The 18,158-nt window shown below is 50.4% G+C and overlaps 8 protein-coding genes across 8 annotated transcripts; 3 read left to right on the forward strand and 5 right to left on the reverse strand.

The window, feature by feature from the left end:
• Positions 1–352: 352 nt before the first annotated feature.
• N7447_006890 (uncharacterized protein) lies at positions 353–3,176 on the reverse strand (the record flags this gene model as incomplete). Its single annotated transcript, XM_057231152.1, has 4 exons — positions 353–410; positions 466–629; positions 686–2,797; positions 2,868–3,176. The coding sequence occupies 4 exons, from the start codon at positions 3,174–3,176 to the stop codon at positions 353–355; spliced, it is 2,643 nt and encodes an 880-aa protein (XP_057086242.1).
• A 245-nt stretch (positions 3,177–3,421) lies between these two features.
• Positions 3,422–4,201, forward strand: N7447_006891 (nuclear cap-binding protein subunit CBC2; the record flags this gene model as incomplete). Its single annotated transcript, XM_057231153.1, has 5 exons — positions 3,422–3,487; positions 3,573–3,673; positions 3,727–3,771; positions 3,824–4,015; positions 4,072–4,201. The coding sequence occupies 5 exons, from the start codon at positions 3,422–3,424 to the stop codon at positions 4,199–4,201; spliced, it is 534 nt and encodes a 177-aa protein (XP_057086243.1).
• Positions 4,202–4,354: 153 nt separating this feature from the next.
• On the reverse strand, positions 4,355–5,216 carry N7447_006892 (pyridoxal 5'-phosphate synthase glutaminase subunit PdxT; the record flags this gene model as incomplete). The annotated part of the gene is made up of 2 exons (XM_057231154.1): positions 4,355–4,925; positions 4,984–5,216. 2 exons carry the CDS (start codon positions 5,214–5,216, stop codon positions 4,355–4,357), a joined length of 804 nt encoding a protein of 267 aa, XP_057086244.1.
• Positions 5,217–5,729: 513 nt separating this feature from the next.
• N7447_006893 (4'-phosphopantetheinyl transferase family protein) lies at positions 5,730–6,932 on the forward strand (the record flags this gene model as incomplete). The annotated part of the gene is made up of 1 exon (XM_057231155.1): positions 5,730–6,932. One exon carries the CDS (start codon positions 5,730–5,732, stop codon positions 6,930–6,932), a length of 1,203 nt encoding a protein of 400 aa, XP_057086245.1.
• Positions 6,933–7,792: 860 nt separating this feature from the next.
• N7447_006894 (1-acylglycerol-3-phosphate O-acyltransferase SLC1) lies at positions 7,793–9,125 on the reverse strand (the record flags this gene model as incomplete). Its single annotated transcript, XM_057231156.1, has 3 exons — positions 7,793–7,959; positions 8,020–8,848; positions 9,117–9,125. The coding sequence occupies 3 exons, from the start codon at positions 9,123–9,125 to the stop codon at positions 7,793–7,795; spliced, it is 1,005 nt and encodes a 334-aa protein (XP_057086246.1).
• A 178-nt stretch (positions 9,126–9,303) lies between these two features.
• Positions 9,304–11,900, reverse strand: N7447_006895 (anaphase promoting complex subunit bimA; the record flags this gene model as incomplete). The annotated part of the gene is made up of 4 exons (XM_057231157.1): positions 9,304–9,375; positions 9,442–11,282; positions 11,336–11,509; positions 11,564–11,900. The coding sequence occupies 4 exons, from the start codon at positions 11,898–11,900 to the stop codon at positions 9,304–9,306; spliced, it is 2,424 nt and encodes an 807-aa protein (XP_057086247.1).
• A 755-nt stretch (positions 11,901–12,655) lies between these two features.
• N7447_006896 (SND2/TMEM208 family protein) lies at positions 12,656–13,254 on the forward strand (the record flags this gene model as incomplete). Its single annotated transcript, XM_057231158.1, has 2 exons — positions 12,656–12,664; positions 12,748–13,254. 2 exons carry the CDS (start codon positions 12,656–12,658, stop codon positions 13,252–13,254), a joined length of 516 nt encoding a protein of 171 aa, XP_057086248.1.
• A 540-nt stretch (positions 13,255–13,794) lies between these two features.
• N7447_006897 (uncharacterized protein) lies at positions 13,795–17,777 on the reverse strand (the record flags this gene model as incomplete). The annotated part of the gene is made up of 4 exons (XM_057231159.1): positions 13,795–15,331; positions 15,409–16,821; positions 16,877–17,593; positions 17,659–17,777. The coding sequence occupies 4 exons, from the start codon at positions 17,775–17,777 to the stop codon at positions 13,795–13,797; spliced, it is 3,786 nt and encodes a 1,261-aa protein (XP_057086249.1).
• Positions 17,778–18,158: the final 381 nt, after the last annotated feature.

Below are 18,158 nucleotides of genomic sequence, written 5' to 3' on the forward strand. Positions count from 1 at the left end.
CACCATTTATTCTCGAAAGCCTTATTTTAGTGTAATATTTATTATTTTGGGATCATTTCAGGACCAGCATCGGATTATTGTGTAGATGGAAACAGAATGAAGGGGTGTGGAAGCATGGCCATTTGAGGCTATATAAACCAACTAGGAGGAATGGAGATACAGAGCAAACTGATATGTTGTAATAACGATTAATGGTTTGATAAGTTTTGCCTAGATCTAGCTTAGGACAGGAAAGCCTAAGGCTCAAGGTTCAAAATTGAGACAGTGGCTCGTCTCACGAGCCTCATGATTGATGCGTAATACCATACAAGTGAGAAACTAGACTCTCTAAGAACATGTAGAGCTAGATAGTTCACAGACTCGTGTTCAGTCGTTCCAAACGTGACGTAATCGCGTCAATAACAGCGGACCTGGAGAAAGGTTAGTCATTGAGTCATTGACAGGTGGATAAAAGAATGAACTCACTCTCGTTCGACCATCCTCATAGCATCTGCAATCTTGGCCCGTTGTAATCGCTGGGGCACCTTGGGCTGACCCCCAGGAGAGGACGGAGCTCCAAGTTCGGGAGAAGGCATTTTGCCTGTGACAGACTTGGTTTGGGCCATAAGGTCCAGAGCAAGGCGTTTGACCTAGGTAATATGTGAGTATTTTTGAGCAGGCCGAATGCGACAAAGACAAAACTTACAGTCTCCAACCGTGAGATCAATGGTTGATCTTCCTCTTGGTCTTCACCCTGCTGTAAGGATGCAGACAATGCCTTCACCTCGGTTATCCAAGCCTTCTCCTTTTCGCTCAGAGGGCGACCTCCAGAATTCAGGACCTTCGTGCGTAGTGCCTCATATCGTCGGTTCAGTTCACTTTGCCTATGCTGGGCAGCTTGCAATCTCTTATCCAGGGCCTCGCCATTTCGGACACCCTCCTTGCGATGCCCATCTTCCCCTATCTCACTTGTGACACCCTTGACACGCTCTGCAACATCTGCAAGTTGCTTCAGTTGGTCCTGCATCTCGCCCTGCAGCCGCTCACAGCGGCGGAATAAATCCGAAGCAGCTCGCTCAAGAGCATTTGTATGGGCAGATAGCACGCGATGCGCAGTGGCCACAAGGTCCAATGTCGCCGGAGACAGGCGCACCTGCTCTTTGAGCGTATGGCGTTGCCGGTGTGGGACATGTTTCTCCACAAAAGAGTCCAGCGGAGAGTTGGCGTAGAAAATGGCGGGAACTTGATACGGGGCTCGGCTCGGGGGCAAAATAGGCAAGCCTGATGCTGGCGCTCTACAATCATACAGCGACTTGTCCAGTGCCACGGACAGAGAATCTTCTGGTGTATCCATCACAGCTGCATAAGGGTTAGATGGATGATAGGTGAGGAGTAAGTAGCCAAGGTCGAAGTCATAGAAAACAAGAGACGTGGCCAGATGTTCATTCTGCGCGATAATATCGGCATTCGAAACCTGCAAAATTCTCTCTCGGGTGGTCACATTCCCGTCACAGAGAACTTGGAGACGGAAAGCGGAACCTGCAGTGTCTTCGGTTTGTAATTCAGCTTCTAGTCTCTGTACCCAGCCGGATAGAGAGAGGAACACCACATTCGTGGCAGTTGTCACAAAGAAAGAGTATCGAGAATGGACATCCTTGGTGAAAGTGGGCCATGTACTTGTTTCCTCTCCATTTTTGATTGTATCCAGCGATTCGACCAGGACCAATTCAGTTGGCTCTGAAAGAGGAGTTCGGAAAGCGTTCTTTCTAGCTTTGGGTAGCCATTGTCCTTCAACGCCATCAAGCTCTAGACAGACGTGGACTCGGCCATTCCCACTAGTAAGAGAGAGAACCGTTGCCGACAGCTTCTCTTGGCCTGCGGCTTCCACGGCTAATTCTTCTTCCTCGCCCATCATGAGATCCTCGACGTTTAGACTGGCAGCAATGACAAGAAGATCGCAGAGATCCAAATCATCGATTTCATCGCCATTATCGAAGCGGAAAGGCCCCTGTAATCTTGGAATGGCGCTAGGATTGGCCGGGCGAGTGAACACATCAGCGCCTTGGATTGTTTCGGATCCAGAAGGCGCACCAAGAGGCTCTTGTTCATCAAGCTCGGAGAGCCAGTCGTACTGTTGCCGGCAGGCAATCAGTTCCTCCTCCGATTCCTCGGGTTCCTGTTCCAGAGCACCGAGTTTTGGAATAATCGTCGCAGAAAGAGAAGGAATGGTCGTAGAGGGAGCTTGCCACTTCGAAGGCAGGAGAGGACAAAGCGCATAGAGATCACCGGGTCTCATCGCCACCCACAGGGTCATAGGTGCCCATGCATCTTCTTTCTCGCTGCCATTGCCAGCGAAACAGGCCGACGCAACCTCCATGTCAATGACATCAGCAGAGAATCCCTTGTTTTTGCCAAATCCAGAAGGCGCGAAGTCCTGGTCGGATGAGGTCCCATCGACGAGCTTCTTCAGATCGATTGCTAGGGTCGGCTGGTCGAAGGACCAGTGGTTATTCCGGTCCAACTCCCAAACACGCACCGCAGCATCAGCTGTGATTGTAACAATGCAACCCCCTAGAGTGGTGTGCAATCCTAGTGGATGCCATAGTGCGGAGACCACCGGAGCTTCAGGAATAACATGGGTTGTCGGTCCTAACTGATACGTCTTCAGCCGGATAGAGTCGCAGTCGGAGGACGAAAGGTGCGAAGAATCGGGGAGAACGGAAATATGAACAGTGTGTTCAGTGACGATAGCAAGGAAGGCGCCGTTCGGGGAGGGGATGATTTGTTTGATCAGTCCATACACAGGCACTGCCAAAACCTGCGGAACTGTTAGTCGCAATTCAATTCAATCCAAATCTGGCCCCCTTAGGTGTAATAGATATCCATACCCTGTAGGGAGGGGGCTGAGTGTGGTCGGTTTGCTCTTCAGCTTGACCAGCAGGTCCCTTCTTCTGCTGAATCTCTTGTTCCCATTGGTCTTTGAGTCGGGCAAGGTTTGACCACCGGATCTCATTGTCCACAACGGCGAACACCTCATTTCCCCTATTAGCGATCGTTCGCGTAGCTCCATTGTTCACAGGCTTGGATCCAGTTTGCAGGTCCTCCGCTGGACTTTGGGCTGAACTGCTGGACAGGAACTTTGCGCCAGGCGAGGGCCGGCACAGCCAGGCAGGCGCATAACTGTTGACCTTCGGCATTAAGGATGGTTCGTAAATTGTATTGTATAATCGGAAGGTGTTAAGAGTTTCAGACCATCCTGGGGCGGTCGGAAATAGTAGACGAGTTGCGCGGGTGAAAAAACAAAGTAGACGAAAGCAAAGTTGTTGATGCGGAGTGGAATTCTTGGGTGCCAAGATCTTTCGAAGAGCTCCGAGCTGCTTTGCTTCCCCAACTACCTTCTGTCAACCACACACTCCAAGTTCAACATTCGTCTCAATTCACCATGAGCTTGCTGGCTGTAAATACAGTCGATCGACTGGATCGACCTAGCGCATACTATGTCAGCAAGGTGAGTACTCGTCCTGGACTACCCTTCACCAAGCTGCGTAGAAACCAGTCCGAATGGGCTATAGACGCTGAACAATTGTATGCAGAACAAGCGACGCAGATTCAACGATCGGGAGGAAGAGGAACAACAGCAGGAGAAACCTGACGACAAATTGAAAGACGCGACAACCCTCTACGTGGGAAATCTGTATGCAAGCATGCAATAACCTAGACGCATTTTCCGTTACTGACCAATTCAAGCTCCTTTTATACCACCGAAGAACAAATCCACGAACTGTTTGCCAAGTGAGAATGCGCCTTTGGTTCCCTTCGAATTATGATTAACCTCGAATTCTAGGTGCGGTGAGATCAAGCGACTTGTAATGGGCCTCGACCGATTCAACAAAACACCCTGTGGCTTTTGCTTTGTCGAGTATTATACCCACCAAGATGCGCTGGATTGCTTGAAGTATATTGGAGGAACCAAGCTGGATGAGCGGATCATTCGGACAGACCTTGATCCCGGATTTGAGGAAGGACGGCAGTTCGGGTATGTGGTCTTTATCAATAGCGGCTACGGGCTAGTATGACTGACTTTCTCTACAGACGAGGCAAATCGGGTGGTCAAGTGCGTGATGAATACCGCGAAGAATACGATCCGGGCCGTGGTGGATATGGCCGTGCCTATGATGAGCAGCGCCAGCGCGAGGAGGATGAATACGGCGCCGGAAGGTAGGTCAGGACATAATGAAAAAGTACTGGCTTGGCAAAGCAATGGCGTTACTTAATGGGAGGGTGAATCCAATTAGCAGAAACAGGAAATGTCTATTCACCGAATACTCTATCTACAATTTTCTTTCCCCCCCCATCGCCTTCTAATGCTGTGGATCTATTGCTTTAACTTGTCTCGTTTCAGCACTGCTGATTGAACTTCGTGCAACCACCAAATGTGGATTCTTGCGTCGCCTGTCAACTCCGGGTGGAAGCTGGTGCCGAATACATTGCCCTGTCGCACTGCGACAATGTCGCCAACTTCCTGGTCAGGATTGATGTCTCGACCCTCAGTGGCGTGTTGAGCTGCTGGTCCCACTAATGTTGCTAGTACCTCGACGTGCTCTGCTGTTGCTGCTTGCGCTACTGAGTCCCGTGCTTGCCTGGATGGTGCTACGACAACATCATCCTGTTGAATCTCTTCCGTTTGAATGCCCTCATGATGGGGGAGAATTTTCTCCACGATAGGGGCACGGATGAATACTGCTGGGAATGGAGGCGCGTCTGGACCCAGGAATGGCAGATCCAGCGGGCCTTGGAAGCTTTCCGTCTGTCTACCGAAGTGGTTTCGGTTCACTCGCACATCAAGACCACCGATGAGCTCTTGCCCGCCCTTCTTTGTCTTGTTGGCAGACTCAGCGAGCAAAATGAGCCCAGCGCATGTACCCCACGTTGGTTTGCGATCCACTCTAAATACCCAACGTATTAGATAGATAGGATTGATATCGACTGACTGAAGTCACTTACTTTACAAATTCCCGCAGTGGCTCAAGCAGATTTGACCTTTCTGCGACTAAAGACATGGTGGTACTCTCTCCTCCAGGCAAGACCAAGCCATCGCATGTTGCTAGTTCTTGTGGCGTTCGTACTTCAATGAAGTGCCATTCCGACGATGGCGCATGTTCGGCGGCTTTCTTCAACAGTTGCACATGCTCAAAGAATGCACCCTGTAGGGCCAGAACTCCGACGGTGATAGGCATTTTCTCTAAATGTAGGAATTGAGGATTGTCCGCCCTCGGATTCTTGTTATTGATGACTCGTTTGGAGGCACGTGACTTTAACTTTCCGGCGGGAACCCATTATCACGTGATGTAGTATTATCTCCGTCTTTATTTCCACGCGATACCATATATCAAGAACCGCATGGGTGAAAAGGGAAGAGCGACATATACAAATCTATCGATGGTTACTGTCTCCATGCACCGCTAGGCATGACGACACAGTATTTCCACGTTTATTCTCATGTATCTTCTCAGCATATTAATTCCACGCACCACTACATGCGGCTGTCTTATCGACACGTGTTGATAGATACTCCGATATGCGGGGCCAATAAAAATGTCTTCGATCTGCCAAGGTGGGATACGGCGCATGTAAGATCAGTATATATGAGACTCTTGATAACAATGCAATGGTAAACCTCGGTGTATCTGGACTTGTGAGTAACTAGCCGGGTCCCTCGTAATGCACCCACTAACCAATTTCAGACCAAAATGGATCTCAATGAGATCAAACAGAACGACATCTCTAAGGACCACCCCACATTGGTCCGATGGTATATCGATGTCAGACGTTGGGATGAGACCTTTTTTGACCTCCCTTTACTTAATACCTTAACTCCATCTGATCAGACAGCCGTTAAGAAGTACTATCAAATCTCGGACAAGCGCCTGTCCTTGGCCTCCCAGCTCCTGAAATATTACTACGTTCACCAAGCCACTGGCACTCCTTGGAATAAAATTGAGATTCAGCGTACCCCAATTCCCGAAAATCGCCCATTCTACGACTCAAGTCTTGATTTCAACGTAAGCCACCAGGCTGGTCTCACGCTTTTCGCAGGCACGCGTGCGGTAACAGCCCACTCAACCGGGGAACCCCAAGGTTTGCCTCGCGTGGGCGTTGACATTGCCTGTGTCGATGAACCCTCTCGTCGTCGCTCTAATCGTCCCCCGAAGACACTTGCCGACCTGGCAACTTTCGTCGATGTCTTCACTGATGTTCTCTCACCCCGTGAGCTTGCGACCATCAAGAACCCCTATGTGACTCTTCAATTGGCGCGTAAGCTTGGTTTCAGGAAAAGTGACCCGAGCAAAGACAACGAGGAAGTTCTTGCTGCCTACGGTGTTCGGTTATTCTACTCGATTTGGGCTCTCAAGGAGGCCTACTTGAAAATGACCGGAGATGGCCTTCTGGCCACTTGGATAAAGGATCTGGAATTCACAAACGTCATTCCCCCCGAGCCCGTTCAGAAGCTCGGATTTCCTGATCGCCCTCTCACTCCTGCCGCCCTCATTACACCCTCAGTCCAAAATTGGGGCCGGCCTTACTCCGATATCAAAATCTCCATAGGTGGCATTCCCAACTATTCTGTGCGCGTCCAGCTCGTTAGCTTCGAGGCCGACTACATTGCCGCCACAGCCGCTTCTGGCCCTAATATTGGGGCTGTTTCGCGGCAGGTGGTCGTGAATGACAGCGATCACCACCGGTGCATCACAGCCCTCGACCCTGGAAATGGACATCAGAAGATCCGTATTGCTCCCCTCGCGCTTCGCACAGTCGGCGACCAGGATCCCTGGCGGGTGCACTCGACAATCAGTGACCCCTGGTTGCCCATGCAAGAGGTCGATATTGACATCGATATCCGGCCATGTGCCGAGGGCCGCTGCGAGCATACCCAGAAGCCACCAAGTTTCTAAGTCCCCTCTTCCTGGTTTATGACCAGGTGATCATCCTTCCGAGCTACTTGCATGTTGCATCTCCTCATTCCATATTTCCTTTTAAGCGAGCTCTTCGGCGCGATTATTCCCCTTGAGCATATTTCTGCGTATTGTCCTGTTATTATTAGCGAAAATAAAATGTTTCCTTTCATTCCATCTCTGCGCCTTTATTCTGATTAGTAGGTCCCCCCCCCCCCTCATAACGAGTGTAATCCCTTCTGAGGTAGTTGTAATTCTTTTTCCGGAACGCTAGGTGAGTGCCGATCAGATGTCCATCTCCAATAAGCCCTTCAATGAATTCACTTTTGATGTCACTTTTCAATTACTGAAAGATGGGATCCACGACCAATCCTCGCCGATAAAGGACAAGTATGGATAAAGGATCCAAGCCTATTTCTATTCCATGGACCAGTGGAAACCAAGTATATAAAAGTAAGAAAAGCAAATATCCAACAGTAGCCATCATGTCATGCGTTTGCGCTAAGAATATATACGTTTTAAATTGCAAAAGGGGAAGAGGTAGATCAAGAGTCAAAGGTCTGTCAAGAGGCAATGCCAATGTATAGACGATTGTTGGTTTCCTGAGCAGTGAAGGATGGTGTCGGATAGGATCGACGCCTGGGGCCCGCGAATTCTATTTCTTGGGTATCGAAGAAACGGACAGGAATATACTGCAGTGAGTTCCAATCGCAGATTGCTTCTTGGTTAATTGTGGTGGTCGGGTTTGCTCTCTGCTGTAATTTCAATTTAAATGCCTGATATTGCACTCAAATCAAAAGAGAGATATGGTGAGTGCCGAGCGCAGAGCTATGTGACGAATCACAATTTTGATTCGGCACTTAGATTTCGATGGCGGTGGAGACGCCGTTGGTGCGGGCAACATCGACCTCCTCCTTCTGCGCATGGGACATTGCTGCAAGAGTCTTCAGCATTGAATCCCGCGTCGAGTTGGTCAAGCTATCCACATCTTCCGATGTCAAATCCCGAGTCAGGATGGGAGGCAAGACTGTTTCATGATTGTCAGCTATGCTCTACACTGATCTTGGTAACTTCTAGTATGACCCACCTTTGATTTTGATAGCTCCGGCGTTGAATCGCCAGGCACGAGGCGACAGAATGTGCGAATAGTTCTCCGTCACAATCGGCACGATCGGCACACCGGCCTTGACAGCGAGATGGAAAGCACCCTTCTTGAAGGGTAGTAGGGTAGGCTCGTCGGAGTAACTCCGGGTTCCCTCAGCGAAAATAAAAACGCTCTGGCGGTGATCGCGCATCTCGGCGGCGGCACCATCAAAAGCCTTGAGGGCTGTCTTCCGGTTGGCACGGTCAATGAACACAGTCCGGGACAGAGACATGAACCAGCCTAGGAAGGGAATATTGCGCAGTGACTTCTTGGCAGTCACACTGCAGTATGGCGGGAAGACACTGCCAAGCATCAAGACATCGAGCTCAGTCTGGTGGTTACCAATGAAAACGGCCGGACGGGTAGAGAGGTATTCTTCGCCTTCGACAATTTCGAACGTGACGCCGGTGGTGAAACGCATCAGCCACTTAAAGCTGCGGCCTGCTGCCCACTGTGAAACACGGCCATATCCAACTAACCGCAGACAGATTGAGACGACCACGCCATACGCGGCAGAAACGAGGAGACAGCCATATGAGGCAAGACACCGGGCGAAGAAAGCGGCGCGAGGCACTTTTTGACCGATTGCAAAGAGAGAGGCTGTCAACACAACGAAAGCGCTAGCACCCGAAGCAACATAAGAGCCGAAGGACATGGTGACGGTTGTTGGGCGAGTCAAGAAGAGCTGGGTAAATGCGGTCAGAAGACGGAGATTATACTTTCCGAGAGGAAACGTACTTTGTTCTTTGTTATGTGGGCAACACCCAGCCCACTGTAATACGGAGGAATCAAAGAAGAAAAGAGGAATAGAAGATCAAATGCAAGACTGAGCCATGCATGGCTTGTGGGGAAGGGCAAATCGGAGTAGAAACGTTGAATCGTTTTTCTGCCTTATGCCGACTTACCGCCTGGCAAGTACATATGACGATGTCACCAGGGCACTTGCGGGGACATGTGTATTGTAGAATCAAGTATATTTTAAGGATCTAGCCAATAACGAGAATCACTTTCCTTGAAGAATAATGGAATTATGCATGCACCATCCTCATGATGCATGCCCAGGGGAAAAAATCGTTCAACTAATGTACAGAACACCATCATATGCCAGATGTCTAAACCTGGAAAAGAAAACTCCACAGTGATGCTGTGCAAAGAGGCCCTCAAACGCCGAGTTCATAAGAGAGGGCCCCGTGGGAACCCAATAGAAAGACCTGGGACATCACAGGCCTACGCTATGTCCTCATCCTCCATATCGTCGTCGTCCAACGACTCCATTGCGTCCTTGATGTATTGTGCAGCCTGTGTGGGACCACAGTCAGAAGGAACTTAGGAGGGGGAGGGAGATTTGGAAAAATCAAGACGTACCTTTGGGTCTAAGTTCAAGGCCGCCGTGAAATGCTTGATAGCATTGGCCTTGTCGTGGAGCATTTTGTACAGCTTTCCAAGAAGGTAGTGCACGTTTGCCTCATCCGGCGCCATGTCCTTCAGGATCTTCAATTCTGCCAATGCAAACTTATATTCACGGAGCTTCATTAGTACGCGCGCCTTGCGGAACTTGGCCAATACCGAGTTGGGGGCCAGTGTGGAGGCTCGACCGTAGTGAACCAGGGCGTCCTGGGGATTGTTCATTTTCTCCAATACCAGACCAATGCAGCAAATGAGCACTGCGTTCGTCGGGTTGATACTGGCTGCATTGCGGAAATGCTGCTCAGCGAAGTCAAGCTTGCCCATCTTGTCATACACCGTCCCCAGTCCGTACCAAGCATTGTAATGTCGATTGTCCGCATTAATGCCATGGCGATAGGCCTCCAACGCCTTGTCATATTCTTCGTTAGCGACATATTCATGTCCTTGTAGCGTGAAAGCATATGCAAATTCAGGATCAATCATGGTCGCGCGCTTGAAGCACTTGAGTGCTTGATCGTGATCCCGTTGGTGAGAGAAAGAGTTGCCAATAGCACACCATGCCTGAGGGGATAGGCGATCGGCTTCGAGTAGCTGATGCGCCAAGTAAGCCAGTTCGACATCGCTTTTCAGATGCCATAAGACAGTCGAGTAGATCTCCATATCCTCGGTGCGAGAGGGCGCTAATTTCTGAACCCTGGAGAAATACTTGGCAGCTTCTGTGTAGCTTGCTTGTTCGAAATAGGTTCGTCCAAGTTGAGACAAAACCCAAGGGGTTTCACGCTGACCTTGCGAGAGCGAATTGAAAGAGCTGATGGCGTCCGAGCACCTGTAACGGCTCAAGGAGAAATATCCAGATGCAAGTTTATTGAAAAGTCCCAAAAGCCAATCCAAGGCTTCGAGCTCTTTGGTTTTTTCGGCGTTTTTGGGTAGTGGAGGAATAGCGGGATGAGATTGCGAGAAGCCAGTCCGGTTATCTTTATTATCATTGTCGGGTGTCTCCATGGGTTTTCGATTGCCACTCACGACGCGGCCGACAGTGGGCACACCTGCGCGTCCTTTCGTAGGCCCTCCTCTCAATTTCTTCATTTCGCGGCCATCTCTGCCAGTAAGCGTGCCGTTTGAAAGTTTGCTGGTTGAAGGTTTGATCTGGTTGAAAAGGCGAACGCTCCGGCGCTGGGGAGCACCTGGTTCAATCGGTTGTGACGAAGGAAGGGGGTGGGCGACTTGCCCAGAGACCGTGCGCTTGCGGTCGCCGAATCTCGATACAAGAGAGGGGTCTCTTTCTACCGGAGCAGTCGGCTGAATCTCTGGTTCGGTTCGTATTTTGTGTCGAGGTCTGATGCCTGTTGGACGCATTCGGGGCGGAGGTTGCCCGGTATGGTCAAGACTCATAGTTTGGATTGTCCGCGTCTTTCGAGCAGGGGCCAAGGGTGCTTCCCATCCAGCTTCTGGGTCAGTGACACCATTCGCAATGCGGAAATCGTCAGAGCCACTGCTCTGTGCACCTGGGGTCTCCATTCCGTCGTGGAAGACCGGCTGTGCCACAGCGGGAAAATTGGCAGAGTTCTCATTCAATTTTTCCCAAAGAGCAGAGCTCCCAAATGTGGCGTCAGTCTCGCCACGGGAGGCAGAGACCATAAAAGGATCGGATTCGGGGTTAGCAGGAGGCTGCATGGAGAAGTTTCCTTCTTCGTAAGGTACGTTGTCTGGCGCAGTAGCTATTTCCTCCGGCGATGAAGATATTATGGCAAGAAGTTCTGGGCTGAGCTGGAAGATATTAGGGACACGAATATTGACACCTGATATTGTGTTAGAAAGGTCCACCCGAAGAGAAAAAAAACGTAGGGCATACCTGTTTCGCAAAGACCCAGAAAGGCATCCCACATGAAGGGGTTCAATTTTAGTGCCTCCACGTAGCAGTCAACCGCTTTGGTCAAATCTTTATGCGCGTGCCAAAGTTTCCCTTGCAGAGAATAAACAGCTGCAGCATCAGGCAGGTGCTGTCGCTGAGTTTCACTATGCTTGTCTGTAATATGGTTAGCACTTAAGCTGAAAGTTGGAAAAGTTTCTCGGCGCTTACTCCAGTGATTCTTGGAGACCCAGAGGGGTTTGCTGCGCTCCAGAGCGGTAACACCATCCAAATATTTTCCCAAGTCGAGGCAAGCCTGAGCAAAGACATAGGCACAGCCGGCATGCAGACCGCGCGAGCCCGAAGCCTGGCTGCATTCGAACGCCGCCTTCACTTCTCCGCTGTGTAGATGGCAAAGGGCGAGCAGATATTGGGCTTCAAAGGATCGGGGTTCATAGGCGAGAAGGCGCGCAGCGAGGAAGAGCGCGTTGCGGATTAGGTTATTGTCGAGTTGGTAATAGATGAGATGCCTTAGCTGGCTGGCAACATGCCCGGTGGACAAGGCCATGGTGAGGGGTCGGCGTTATGCGACAGCTCAAGGCAAGGTGGGGATTGTGTAGTGATTATTGGAAGTCGTGATAATAATGCGATTGAGGGAGTCGGTTCGTCGGCGTTACTGTAACATCAATGACTAGCGCCTTTGCAATGTCCTCCAAGACGCGGGGAGGAAACGACGCGATCGAGTGAGTTGTTGCAGCGCGATCGAATGGTCCATAAACAGCCGCAAGACATCGACAGCAGTAAATCCGATGTCTTGATTAAATTTTCTCAGATGCAGGAGCTATCGACTGCTCTCGGTACGCAGGTGAAATGAGGAATGTAAACCCAAACCGGAAATCGTAAGCGGATGAAGGATAGAAAGAAGCGAATAGGTATTCCTCTGGTTACGTCATCTGCGGACGCAGGATCAGTCTCTCAAAGTTCCAGGGACATTTCTAAAGAAACGGAGAACTGCAAGATGTGCTCAAGATGAGATGAACTTCAGTCGTTCTTTCTGTTATTTTGGTCTGAAGCGGCCTTTGTCGTTTCTGCCGTTTCTGTCGGGCGGTGAGGGTAGTGGAGGGCAACAATCACCTAGATGTGCTATAGCTGTCATATGCATGTCCCCTCTCTTCTTCGTCTTTCTCCGTTTAGATTCGAATCCGGTCATTGACTTGTCATTTGAAAGAGGAAAAGCCTACTCAATTCATCTGGGGTATTTTGAATTTGGAAAGAATCATTTTTGGCATCAGATTGCAGATCACTTGGTGACCGCATTCAATCATGGCTCAGGTATGTAGTGAGGGCGCTTTGATGCTACCAAACTTGGGAATAGCTTTGACAATTTTGTGGGAAATTCTCTGACTGTATCACAGAAAGCTGCCAAATCCCTGGCGACCCGCAATGGTGCCGTGCTCAGCCGTACTCACCTCGTCTCTGCCGCATTGCACCTGCTCTTCCTCCTACTGCACTTTGTCTTCCAGCGGCCGCATTCACTGAAGCCATACTTCTTCCTGGCTGTTCCAACCCTTGCCATTGAATACTACTTGGATCGGATGGGCCGGCCCCGCTATAATGAGGATGGTTCTTTGCGCTCCGCCGGTGAGGATCTCAATGCAACTGGCCTGACGGAGTATATGTGGGATGTTCTTTACTGGACCCAGGGATGCATTGTCGCTGCATGCCTATTCAACGACCGAGCCTGGTGGTTGTGGGCTGTGATCCCAGTGTACTCTGTGTACGCTGCATACACCACGATAATGGGCGTGAAGAAGGGCTTTTCTGGAATGGGTGGTGGCGACGCCGGTCAACAGGGAGATGTCCCAAAGAGCAAGACGCAGTTGAAGAAGGAAAAGAGAGGCTCCACTATGAAGTATAGGTGATCTTGTTGGAGTCTGGAGGATATGTACAAAATGAGCTGGTATAGAATGGGAGCTCCAAAGTCATTGCCATCTTTACTAGTTGCCATCTAAAGCGCCCTTTTTGCTATATATCTTTATCTACTGGAGCAGGAAATTTTCTACTGCCCTTAAAGCTAAGTTTGGTACGATGCACACCGTGGGTGATAGCTACAGATATCTGGCAGCGCAAATTATGAAATACATACAATTCTCGAAAAATCGATTCATTATGTACCGAACACATATATATATATATATATATCACTTCAAACAAGCCTCGTATTTCAACCAGGAAGTGACTGGGGAGGAACGCAAAATGACGAGAGAGAAGCCGAAAAAAAGCAAGACTGAATGTTGCAGATCATGAGCATATGGCCGTCGTGACAAACTCTATGGGGAACAATGTGTCGTGGGCCGCGCATGGAATTCCCAAGGCACAGTTTTCGTTCGGAACAAAATGATTGAGTCCGAGTCAAGAGAAAAAGGAAAAAAAAACGATGGCACATGCTGGATTAAAATCGATCAGAGTTCATCTTTGGCTGCAGCACTCTTAATGCTGCTTGTTGTATCTTCAACGTAGGATGTGGCGGTCTCGACTGCTTCGGACGCAACGCTGCCATAGCTGGCGGCTAGATGAGCCAGCTGAGAATTGGCGCTTTCAAGGGCTCCAATGAGACGGGTACCTGCACTCTCCATTGCGTTGGGTTCCTCGCCGTAGACAGCGGTGCTGGCTTTGGATTGGATATTCTCAATGGCATCATTGGCGCTATCGATGTAACTAGATTCCTTGCCGTAAACAGCACTACTGATCTGAGCGGAAGCCGTTGAGTAGGCATCGGCTGCGGCTTCGGTGGCTTTTTCGTAGGAACCCTTGGGGGTTTCGTAGATACCAGCGCTAGCAGCTTGGACAGCAGCATGGAGTTGGTCTTCCGCGCGTTGAATGATGTCCTCTACATTCGGGGCTTCTGAAACGATAGAAGCAGCAGCGGAGGACGCAGATCCGTAAGCTTGGTTGATGTAGCTAGAGGCAGAGGAGACAGCTGCAGCTGGGTACGGCGTCTCGTATGCGGCGTGCAGCTTGCTCAGCACGCTCTCGGTAAATGAAGGTTGCTTGCCCACAATCAGTTCAGATACGAGTTCTTGGATTGCCTCAAACTGCGGACGTCCGTTGTTCACTACGTGTTGCAGATACGGCGTTGGTGCACCGTAGATCTGCTCGCTGGCTTTCGAGATGAGATTTTCCCAGTTTTCGGATACTTGACTGGGAAGAGACTCTACAGGGCCGGTGGAAGTTCCATAGATAGCTGAGCTGGCCGAAATGGAAGCCACAGATAGAGAGGAAGAAGCCACAGAGAGGGCAGCATTGTATCTGGACGAAGCATCATCAATAACACTTTGTACTTTGCCGCCATCCCCAGAAGAGATGACTGAACTTGCCGATGCGACGACAGCGGCAAGACTGGCAGAAGCCAACGAGGAAGCGTGCTCGTATTGAGACCCAGCTTCCTCAACGATTCCCTTGAAGGTTCCGACCGGTGTGGGGGTTGGAGAACCATAGACCGCTCCAGATGCTGTAGAGACAAAAGCAGAGTAGTGGTCGTGGGCCAGCCCAACTGCCTCGTAGTAGCGACGCTGCGCATCAAGGACGAATGGCTGGAGGCCTCCCTGAGGAAGACTGTCTGTTGTCGCTGGTGGCTGCACTTGAGCTAGTTGTTCGGATGCTAAACTCAGTCCCTGATTTAGTCGGGAAGACGCGATGGATGAAATTTGACCCAGAGGACCAGCGTTGGATGGCGTCGGGGTAGCACGAACAGCGCAGAGCTTCGACTCCAGCTCATCTGTGGCATATTTTAAAGACCCAGAATAGGCCGACTCTATGGAAGCTAGGAGCTGGGCATGAGCAGGAGCGCTAGATTCAGCCATTTGGCCAAGAACTTGAGACTTCGCGATCTCATAGAGTACTTTAGCTTGATCCGTGGAATCAGCAAGTGCTGAGCTGGCTCCACCCATCAAAGATTGGACAATCGGTGTTGGGGTGCCATAGATGACCGACGACGCACTATGGTAGAAATTCGCATTAGCGAGAATTCGATTTGTATGCAATTCAATACACGCTGGATATGCTATACTACTTACGCGGCTACAGCCTCGCTATATTTTTCAGAGGCGACACTAGAAACCTGCTCTCCCGGGCTCAGAGGAGTGCCATGGATAACGGTAGAGGCGGCGGACCAGGCAAGAGAGTACCGTTCACTGGCCACTGATGCTGCCTTCTCACCGACTCCAGGGGTTGTCGATGCAGCGTAGATAGCTTCACTGACAGCATTGCTCACATCGGCGTAAGTATCGCTGGCCTTGCTGGCCAGACTGTCCAGGACATCGTGGCTCTCGTCATCTATGATAGGTGCTTGATGCGAATTTGCATCGGCAGCCGCAACACCAAAGGTGGATCTTGCGGAGGGCTGCTCTTCCACCACGATATCATCATTCATAACAGACTCATCAGCGTCATCAAAATCCGCTTCAGTATCGACAGCTGGGGAAGGTGCCTCGGTCGAGTGAGTTTCCTCGTAAGCGTCATCGGATGTTGGTGCTGCCACCTTATCAGAATACTCATCGTGGTCGAAATCCACCTTGGCGGCCTCTTGGTCAGGTTCCTCAATCTCCTGGGGCTTTGGTCTCGCCGGCGGGGCTTCAGTGCGAGTTTCGAAATTATCGCTTACATCACGAGCGGCAATCTTCCAGATTCCAACATCCTTCAACCGGACAAGTTCTCTGGCAGCTTGTTCGGCTTCATGCATTCCCTGGTCCATGATGTCACTTGCCACGGCTCTAGCGTCTGATACGGATTTGTGGTTCATGCCGATATTTCGGATCTCGTTGCCCCATTCTTCGAGTTGGGCTTTGAGGGCATGGTACTTCGCCCAATCCTTGTATGTGACACCATCCATCCACGCCCAGCGCATGCCAATCTCCTGTAGACCGAGATCACGAATGCTGTCAAGGACATTCAGTGTCGAATTGAGAGCAGCAGTGACTCGGCGAACAAGTTCGTCCTCAAACGAGATAGACCACTCTCGGAGTGCATGGGCACGGTCTCTCACAGAGATTGCAGAAGTTCGAATATCCCGAACCAGCAAGTCGCTAGTAGACTTCTCGATCTCTGGGGCGTCCTCCTCTGGCATTGAATCCGCAAGTTCATTGATCCGTTGCTTTATCGAGGAAATCTGCTCAGCGGAAACCGACTGAAGCGCGGTAGAAAGGCTCTGGCCGTGGCCGTTCGCGCTGCTTGAAATCAGGGCGGACACGATTTCCCGAATACGTTCCTCAAGGTCTTCAATGCCTTTGTCAGCTGCGAGAGCGAACTTTCCCTGCCACCGTTCAAGGTCCGAATCTATCTTCTCACGGGCTTGCTGCGCTTGCTCGGTAGGAGTCAGAGTGGGTTGGGCAGGAGGCGGGGGCACAGAGGTTGAAGTAACAGTGGTCTCAGTGTGAATTTGTTCTTGTGACTTGGTGGCCGAGGAGGTAACGGGTTGCACGGTTGAGCTGCTAATGACCATGGTTAGCAAGCCATAGACTGGAGAGACCGAGGGGCTATAAATACCTATCCACGTCCTCTATGACAGCGCGAAGTCGCTTGCCCTCCCTGTAGCTTGCCAACCGCTGGCCAATCTTGACCAGCTGGGGTTCCACTTGCTCAGAGTAAAGACCAGTAACGTGAGGCCATAGTGAGCTGTTAGCATAGTAGACCGCGGATGACCAGGTATACTGCGCCCGGGGCATGATGTGGGTTGTCAAAATATCCCGGCCCGTGGAGTAAGCTTTCCCGATGAAAGGCTTGGAACGGGCGTAGAAAGGTACCAGGTGGCCCTGGTAAACAGTGAGCACAACATCGTTGGCCCTCTGGTAATATGGAGAGACAACAGCAACGCATTTCTGGACATAGGGATCGACCTCGGCCAAATAAAGCCGGTGCACCTTATTTTGAGCAGAATGTAGCCTTGGAGTGACTTGATGTTGCCATTGCTCAACTCCATATGCCTGAGCTTGCTTCAATGCCGGCGCCCCATATTTTTCATATCCTGATTTTGCAACCTTCGATGCCGGGGTATAAACTCGCTGATTAAACACCTCTCCGTATGGTCGGGCCTGGTCAACGTAAGGCGCCGCATAAATATCATAATATGGGGTCACATAAGGTTCCACATGCGAACGAGCAATCAGGTAAGGCTTGCAGACTCGAGGCGATGTTTCCGTGAGGTCTTCGAGGTGGGATGGGCATCGGAGGAATGGCGACACGAGTGCGTACCAGATACATAGCCTGAGAAGTGAAGAGGTTAAAAAAGGATTCTAACTCTGTATGCGCATGACGATACCATCACTCACCTCACGACAAGTCCGATTGTCCACCGTACGAAGCCCTTCTTCCGTGGCTTTTCAAGATCCGTTCCGCCATTTGTTTTGGTCGTGACATCTGTCACTTGGCCATTCTCTTTCACCACCATAGCAACTGAGGCTGACCCTGACGAGGTCACGCGATTTCCTTGTGAGAGTCGAGGTCGCCGTAATCCGTGGAGGGCTTCTCTTCCACACACTTAGATCGAGTCGGCTCAATAGAAGATTATCGCTGCATCGGAGAGAATCCCACAGTCCGGTTGAATATGTGACCTTCTGATATTTGAGCTCGAGACTGAATGAATCCAAGCAAATTAGCTGCTGTAGGCGAAATGCTCGCGTCGGTCTTGGCGCTGGCAACCTTTCACGGGCCGCGGTAAGATACCTTGAGTAGGCTGGGTCAATTTCAAAAGATTGATGGTTTTAAGAAAGCAAGGGTCGAACACATCAGCTTTAAGTCTGATGAGAGAGTTCAGTTTTATTACACTAAG

Source organism: Penicillium robsamsonii (genome assembly GCF_028829455.1).
Source record: "Penicillium robsamsonii strain IBT 29466 chromosome Unknown utg000003l_segment0_segment0, whole genome shotgun sequence".
NCBI lineage: Eukaryota > Fungi > Ascomycota > Eurotiomycetes > Eurotiales > Aspergillaceae > Penicillium > Penicillium robsamsonii.